The 8,797-nt window shown below is 38.6% G+C and overlaps 1 protein-coding gene and 1 pseudogene across 1 annotated transcript; both read right to left on the bottom strand.

The window, feature by feature from the left end:
• Window positions 1-1,191: 1,191 nt before the first annotated feature.
• LOC149153120 (uncharacterized) lies at window positions 1,192-6,051 on the bottom strand. Its single transcript, XM_089443709.1, has 3 exons — window positions 5,911-6,051; window positions 2,611-3,224; window positions 1,192-2,269 (listed from the first exon to the last, which is right to left on the bottom strand). Exons 1-3 carry the CDS (start codon window positions 6,049-6,051, stop codon window positions 1,192-1,194), a joined length of 1,833 nt encoding a protein of 610 aa, XP_089299835.1.
• Window positions 6,052-6,282: 231 nt separating this feature from the next.
• On the bottom strand, window positions 6,283-8,027 carry LOC149153119 (uncharacterized; annotated as a pseudogene).
• Window positions 8,028-8,797: the final 770 nt, after the last annotated feature.

The following is an 8,797-nucleotide window of genomic DNA, read 5'->3' as shown; positions in this document are numbered from 1 at the left end:
CAGTTTACAAATACACACAGGAAATCAGAGCAGCATAAGTGAATTCTGAGTGATTGTGTATTTATACAACTGTAAAAACATCAAGGACAAAGTAAAACCACACATCTTGAACATAGAAATACTGTATGAATCCTGAGAAGAAAAGCAGCAAATTATATTACTGAAACTGAGTTTTTTCACAAGCCAAAACAATACTCTGTTTTATCAAATATCCAACCCTCATTACATAGATGTTCTAGCTATATATAGAAAATCATTATTCTAAACTACTTCGAGCTTCCTCCTCCAACATGAGGGGAACTCGAATTCTGCCTATGATGACACCTATCTGCTTTACAACAAACTATTAAATACAATTAGTGCTAACTGGAGTTCTAAAGAGTTCTAATTTGACTATGACTCTAACTCTATCTTCTTCGTAGAATGATTCCTTCTTGTTCTTTGACCCTTGGACTCCTTGCAGTTTGGCTGAGATGGCTGAGATGAGTATTTAAAGCTCCATGTTGGCCTCGGATGCTGAATCCTTTACTGCCCCGTAGTATTAGGAGATGTCTCCTGCTTCTCGGCTTCTGTTTTCATTAATTTGCTCAAATATATAACAGCATGTTTCTTAGTCTTTAATAATCCAAGGTATGGAACGCTACCATGTTTCTGATGTGCTGTAGGCCGTATTGATGGACAGGTGTCTCTCTTTCAAAATTCCCGCTCATATTATCAAAATAGCTGCTCTGCCTTTAAAATCATCACCTACAGCAGTTTCGTAGCGCGCTACGAAACCGCTGTGTAATTTCAAAAACACAGTCTTTCTTTCATTCAAACCAAACTCATTGAAGCAGATACGTTTTCAGTGTGATTCTCACTAATGCAAGTAACAAAAATGAGCCTGACATCTTTGTCTTGGTGCCTTAGAAACTCTGGCTTTACCAATGCACTCATGGATGGAATCACTGCATCCTGCATTATCTCAGAAGGTTACTGTTCCACCATAGATAAATAGTCCTCCACTTTCTGAAATTCCTGAACTGTACTTGAAACATTTGGCAGAGGCAACTGAAGTGGTTGTTGACAAATATCATAAATAATCTCATGGTTTGCCAACCATCCAAGTACACGGTACCAATTTAAAAATATATTCCTTGGGCCCTGCTGATAGAGAACAGGGAACTGCAAACATACTTCAGATGAAACCTCTTACTCAAAAACCCCCAAAGATATGACTGGCAGTGATGTCAAAATAATATTGAAAAGCAGCATATACCAATCATCATATATGGGCTGTCCAGAGGAACTTGTATATGCTTCAAAATTGAAGAGTGTAAGCCCAAAAGATATATTTTTGTAAAAGAAATAGCAGATCATCGGTGCAAACCACATCAGAATAGTATCTTCAGCAAGAACTTCCTCATCATAGAGAGACCTCACAATTTCAGGGAACAGTTTCATGAGTTTAGCATCCTCATAACATTGAATTTGAATCTTGTACATAATCTCCAACTGTAGTTTTGCAGTTGTACAGAAACTGTCAAGGAGTTTTGCCCATGTCTTAACTTGGCGCAACGCCAAATTTGAATTTTGTTGCTGATTTTTGCCAGACCACTGTACAACATCCATAATAGCATCCCATAAGATACGCACTACTTCAATATCAGGGAACTTTGACTCTTTATGGCGCTGCTTTACAGTTTCAATGACTTCCGAAATATCAGCATTCTCTGCAATCAAAGTTGTTAATGAACTCTTCATGTCCTTTAATTTCACATCAAACATTTTCTTTTCATTATATTCGACAAGAGCGCCCAAACCCTCCTTACTAAAGTGTTCTGCAAAAGCTTCAGTGGTGCGTTTCTGTATTGGGAACAAATCAAGAAGATTATCTTCTATCTTCCCTCGCTTCAGCAATGCTATGAGATCATCAAGATTGTTGTCAACCAGATACTCCTTGAAAAAATCTGTGATGAATGAAAGTACAATCCCCTTCGAAACAAGGTTGTCTTTGGGAAGAGGTTGAAAAACGGTTTCTGGTGGAAGCCCAGATAATTTCTGAGAGAATGTGAGTGAAGTAAAAATTGCAAGTTTTTTCCTTTCATTGTCCTCAAAAAGCTCAAGGGACTGTAAAAACCTTCGCATAGCATTTTCAAGATTCTTGATGAGGAAAGGCCTCCTGCGAAGTATCTTCTGTATATACAGAACAGATGGCAAGATATTCTGCCTTGCAGGTTCACAATTCAAAACAGCATAAGGATGCCGATCCCCTTGAGAGCGACAAGAGCTGTGATGTCACTTACTACCGCTAGAAACGCCTTCACCTTTGGGGTTTTCCTTGCTACCCAGGATGATACCACATGCTGTACAACTAAGGGCAGAGACGAATACACCTGGGCCTCATATCATTCCACCAGCTGTTCACAAGAAACTTCAACCCTTCTAATTTGTTATTTCTACAGCGCTCCCATATATGACATGCTTCTGAATTGGTGTAACGTCGGCACCGCCCTAATGTTAGAATTAAAGGTGCTACCACAGAGCAAGTGAAACCGAGAAACCCAAAAAGGAGCATTCTAGGCATTTTTTGATGGTAAGGAAATGATGGCACAGGGTTTGCACAATTGCCACTCTTGTCGCTCTTTCAAACAACGTTTATAGACATTCCAAATCAGAAAGAATATTTGTATAAGTTCTGATGATACACTTGCCCATCCTGATGTCAAAATGTAAGTGACGAAGAAAATAGCCTGTCTAGGAACTGCTTTTGCAAACTGCCTGGGTAAGTCTTTTGGGCTCGAAATGATGTTATTGAGTTGGTTGATGCCCGTTCCAGACAAAACATTCACAAAAAACACATTCCAAACTGTGAAGTAAAGCATTTTGGCACATACACTCTTTTGCTTTCCACCATATGACACTGAACCTTGGATGGCTGAAAACAGCATCATTATGGGTGGAATAACATAAAGAAATAACTGGAGAATAACACTAGGAAGGTAGCCAGTGATGATTTGTCTTGCAAATGTCGTTCCCAGCACTTTTCTTAGGAATGGAAAATATCGCTGTAACTTGTCAAGCTGTGAAAGACCCCATAACTTTAAAGGCTTTGAGAAAGGATTCTTTCCACGCAGTGAGCATATCAGGGGCTTTCTCCTCAAGGCTCTCTCTGTCTTCTTTTTAGATTCAACTCTACCATTTTTACCTGCGTTTGGGGTACTAAAAACCTTATAAGCTGACAACTGTTGATGCAAACCAAATGGATTTTTGATAAACATGACAGCTGGGTAAGGTCTGCTATGGATTAGGACTAATCCCCGATTTCGTAGCGTAGCCAGTGCAAAATATGAATTATGCGCTACGAAATCACTTAAAACATGCTGCGTTGCGAAACTGATAGAAAGGATTTATGTGCCTTTGACAAACAATCGAACTGATGTGAAAAATTTAAATTTTTTTCCTTGAATGATAACAGTGGCTCCACTTGGGATAGTGTGCTCCTGTAGTACACTAAGAACTTGTAGCTCCAGTGCTTTATCCATTTATGACAAACAGAACTTTGCTTGACAAACATCCCTTTCAAGCTTCTTGGGCCTTCACCTCGGGCTTAAGCTTGATGATCACTGTAGGAGAAAGAAATCTACCTCTACTGAAAAATGCTCAGTCAACCTTGAGCTTATTTGCATTTTCCTACCTACCTACCCTAACAATTCAAACTTCTTTCAGCTCAATCAATGTGAAATTTCCAATGTAGCCAATCATTTGTCTTATCTGATGTTTGATTTCTTTGACTGCATCAGAGTTCAGAGCCAATATGATATTGTGATGACCGCTGCCACTGAAATTGCCTCTGATCTTCATAGAAAAACTGAAACACTGGAGAGTAAAACTCTTCCATGTAATCAGCTATAGGATCCCAGAATACATGGTTCTCGTAACTTTCTGGTTGTGCAAACTGATCTTCAACAGCAATGTACTCTTCCTCAATCGTCAAAGAGAAAGGAAGCAACACTCTCTCCTTGTGTTCTGCCATAGAAAGCCGCTGAAAATAATGATCATGATTATGAAGACTATATGCCTGAATTTGACCTTGTAAACCTTCAATGTCTTTCTCAATATCTTTAGCAACTTCATCCAAAAATTTCATCTTATCCTCTGCCTTACACTCAAATGATTTTAGATAAGAAGACAAGGACAAAGCAAAATTTTCAACTGTTTCTTCATTAATATGATCATCATTCCATTGTTTGAAACCTTGAATTGAAGGAGATTTTGCCACCAAATCTGATCTGTCTATCCATTCTTCCAAAAACATAAACCAAAAATCTTCAAATGACTTAATGGATTTGGTAGGAAAGCTTTCAATCCACTATTTACATTTCCCTTGAAATGAATCATAGAATAACATAATGCAAACATACTCATGTTTAACTCTAAGAAGCTTGGTAAAATCACAGAAATTTGAAATATGCTTCAAAGTTAAACTCAAATCTTCTCCATTGAATTTTGGACCATTCCTTAGAAAATATGTATCCTTGGGAAAATGATTTGGGAAACCATGAATTCCTGAAAAATCTATGCATGCATACCTTGAAATGAGAATGGTAGCATCTGGATCCTTTATAACTCCAGTGGAATCACCATGAATCTATGAATTTCGAATTCTTCAACAATGGAGTCGCCAAGGTAGATTTGCAGCCTCAAAAAGTCTTCTGAGCTCTTGCTACCTTCAGAAGTTCAGCTTCATAATTTCAGGAATGAGTAATCTTCAGACTCCCGGCAGACGCACCAAAATGTTGTCTCAAAATCAAGCCCTGGAAGGCTGCTGACCAGGAAGACTTCAAGTAACTATTTCAGACCAATCTTTTGACTAAGGCTTAGCCTCCTTAGCCTGAGAGGGCTCTCTCAAAGGGTTATTGATTTTGACTATAAATAAGATGGCTAACTCTCTTGAAATAACATTAACAAATATGGAGGCTGGACAAACATTGCACAGGTTTCCATTGGGCTTATGGAGTCAATCATACTTCAGTAAACAATGACACTGCTTTTACATAGAAGTCAGGGCATGTGGCATTTAGATGCTCAAAACACAACTCATAGAAAACCACAGTTTACAAATACACACAGGAAATCAGAGCAGCATAAGTGAATTCTGAGTGATTGTGTATTTATACAACTGTAAAAACATCAAGGACAAAGTAAAACCACACATCTTGAACATAGAAATACTGTATGAATCTTGAGAAGAAAAGCAGCAAATTATATTACTGAAACTGAGTTTTTTCACAAGCCAAAACAATACTCTGTTTTATCAAATATCCAACCCTCATTACATAGATGTTCCAGCTATATATAGAAAATCCTTATTCTAACTACTTCGAGCTTCCTCCTCCAACATGAGGGGAACTCGAATTCTGCCTATGATGACACCTATCTGCTTTACAACAAACTATTAAATACAATTAGTGCTAACTGGAGTTCTAAAGAGTTCTAATTTGACTATGACTCTAACTCTATCTTCTTCGTAGAATGATTCCTTCTTGTTCTTTGACACTTGGACTCCTTGCAGTTTGGCTGAGATGGCTGAGATGAGTATTTAAAGCTCCATGTTGGCCTCGGATGCTGAATCCTTTACTGCCCCGTAGTATTAGGAGATGTCTCCTGCTTCTCGTCTTCTGTTTTCATTAATTTGCTCAAATATATAACAGCATGTTTCTTAGTCTTTAATAATCCAAGGTATGGAACGCTGCCATGTTTCTGATGTGTTGTAGGCCGTATTGATGGACAGGTGTCTCTCTTTCAAAATTCCCGCTCATATTATCAAAATAGCTGCTCTGCCTTTAAAATCATCACCTACAGCAATTTCGTAGCGCGCTACGAAACTGCTGTGTAATTTCAAAAACACAGTCTTTCTTTCATTCAAACCAAACTCATTGAAGCAGATACGTTTTCAGTGTGATTCTCACTAATGCAAGTAACAACAATGAGCCTGACATCTTTGTCTTGGTGCCTTAGAAACTCTGGCTTTACCAATGCACTCATGGATGGAATCACTGCATCCTGCATTATCTCAGAAGGTTACTGTTCCACCATAGATAAATAGTCCTCCACTTTCTGAAATTCCTGAACTGTACTTGAAACATTTGGCAGAGGCAACTGAAGTGGTTGTTGACATATATCATAAATAATCTCATGGTTTGCCAACCATCCAAGTACACGGTACCAGTTTAAAAATATATTCCTTGGGCCCTGCTGATAGAGAACAGGGAACTGCAAACATACTTCAGATGAAACCTCTTACTCAAAAACCCCCAAAGATATGACTGGCAGTGATGTCAAAATAATATTGAAAAGCAGCATATACCAATCATCATATATGGGCTGTCCAGAGGAACTTGTATATGCTTCAAAATTGAAGAGTGTAAGCCCAAAAGATATATTTTTGTAAAAGAAATAGCAGATCATCGGTGCAAACCACATCAGAATAGTATCTTCAGCAAGAACTTCCTCATCATAGAGAGACCTCACAATTTCAGGGAACAGTTTCATGAGTTTAGCATCCTCATAACATTGAATTTGAATCTTGTACATAATATCCAACTGTAGTTTTGCAGTTGTACAGAAACTGTCAAGGAGTTTTGCCCATGTCTTAACTTGGCGCAACGCCAAATTTGAATTTTGTTGCTGATTTTTGCCAGACCACTGTATAGCATCCATAATAGCATCCCATAAGATACGCACTACTTCAATATCAGGGAACTTTGACTCTTTATGGCGCTGCTTTACAGTTTCAATAACTTCCGAAATATCAACATTCTCTGCAATCAAAGTTGTTAATGAACTCTTCATGTCCTTTAATTTCACATCAAACATTTTCTTTTCATTATATTCGACAAGAGCGCCCAAACCCTCCTTACTAAAGTGTTTTGCAAAAGCTTTAGTGGTGCGTTTCTGTATTGGGAACAAATCAAGAAGATTATCTTCTATCTTCCCTCGCTTCAGCAATGCTATGAGATCATCAAGATTGTTGTCAACCAGATACTCCTTGAAAAAAAATCTGTGATGAATGAAAGTACAATCCCCTTCGAAACAAGGTTGTCTTTGGGAAGAGGTTGAAAAACGGTTTCTGGTGGAAGCCCAGATAATTTCTGAGAGAATGTGAGTGAAGTAAAAATTGCAAGTTTTTTTCCTTTCATTGTCCTCAAAAAGTTCAAGGGACTGTAAAAACCTTCGCATAGCATTTTCAAGATTCTTGATGAGGAAAGGCCTCTTGCGAAGTATCTTCTGTATATACAGAACATATGGCAAGATATTCTGCCTTGCAGGTTCACAATTCAAAACAGCATAAGGATGCCGATCCCCTTGAGAGCGACAAGAGCTGTGATGTCACTTACTACCGCTAGAAACACCTTCACCTTTGGGGTTTTCCTTGCTACCCAGGATGATACCACATGCTGTACAGCTAAGGGCAGAGACGAATACACCTGGGCCTCATATCATTCCACCAGCTATTCACAAGAAACTTCAACCCTTCTAATTTGTTATTTCTACAGCGCTCCCATATATGACACGCTTCTGAATTGGTGTAACGTCGGCACCGCCCTAATGTTAGAATTAAAGGTGCTACCACAGAGCAAGTGAAACCGAGAAACCCAAAAAGGAGCATTCTAGGCATTTTTTGATGGTAAGGAAATGATGGCACAGGGTTTGCACAATTGCCACTCTTGTCGCTCTTTCAAACAACGTTTATAGACATTCCAAATCAGAAAGAATATTTGTATAAGTTCTGATGATACACTTGCCCATCCTGATGTCAAAATGTAAGTGACGAAGAAAATAGCCTGTCTAGGAACTGCTTTTGCAAACTGCCCCGGTAAGTCTTTTGGGCTCGAAATGATGTTATTGAGTTGGTTGATGCCCGTTCCAGACAAAACATTCACAAAAAACACATTCCAAACTGTGAAGTAAAGCATTTTGGCACATACACTCTTTTGCTTTCCACCATATGACACTGAACCTTGGATGGCTGAAAACAGCATCATTATGGGTGGAATAACATAAAGAAATAACTGGAGAATAACACTAGGAAGGTAGCCAGTGATGATTTGTCTTGCAAATGTCGTTCCCAGCACTTTTCTTAGGAATGGAAAATATCGCTGTAACTTGTCAAGCTGTGAAAGACCCCATAACTTTAAAGGCTTTGAGAAAGGATTCTTTCCACGCAGTGAGCATATCAGGGGCTTTCTCCTCAAGGCTCTCTGTGTCTTCTTTTTAGATTCAACTCTACCATTTTTACCTGCGTTTGGGGTACTAAAAACCTTATAAGTTGACAACTGTTGATGCAAACCAAATGGATTTTTGATAAACATGACAGCTGGGTAAGGTCTGCTATGGATTAGGACTAATCCCCGATTTCGTAGCGTAGCCAGTGCAAAATATGAATTATGCGCTACGAAATCACTTAAAACATGCTGCGCTGCGAAACTGATAGAAAGGATTTATGTGCCTTTGACAAACAATCGAACTGATGTGAAAAATTTAAAATTTTTTCCTTGAGTGATAACACGTGGGAGCACAATTCTGTACTGGCACTTGTCATCTCAAAGAGGAGGAATCACACAACCAACAGTGAAAGCGACAGTTACTAGGGTCTACGATGTCGGAATACGTCTCTAGCCTAGACTTTTAGATGTTGTGTGTTAGGTTCCAAAGCATTTTTAGGTTCATTAAATTTATTTTACAGTTGATCTTTCTTAAGAAATTTTCCTTTCAGGTTCACCGCGTGATGTAGATGTACAATTCCTAAAATGCA

The sequence above is a fragment of the Pinus tabuliformis genome, chromosome 9, assembly GCF_031772625.1.
Source record: "Pinus tabuliformis cultivar Carrire ecotype Pingquan chromosome 9, CPIR1, whole genome shotgun sequence".
Lineage (NCBI taxonomy): Eukaryota > Viridiplantae > Streptophyta > Pinopsida > Pinales > Pinaceae > Pinus > Pinus tabuliformis.
Note: the sequence above shows the minus strand (reverse complement) of the source record. Positions and strands in the feature narration are given on the sequence as shown.

Coding starts and splice junctions, on each gene's coding strand:
- LOC149153120 (XM_089443709.1), bottom strand. CDS start 6,051: ATGCAGGATGCAGTGATTCCATCCATGAGTGCATTGGTAAAGCCAGAG. Junction 3,225..5,910: donor TATCTGCTTCAATGAGTTTG/GTTTGAATGAAA, acceptor TTGCATCAACAG/TTGTCAGCTTATAAGGTTTT. Junction 2,270..2,610: donor TTGAAAGAGCGACAAGAGTG/GCAATTGTGCAA, acceptor GTGACATCACAG/CTCTTGTCGCTCTCAAGGGG.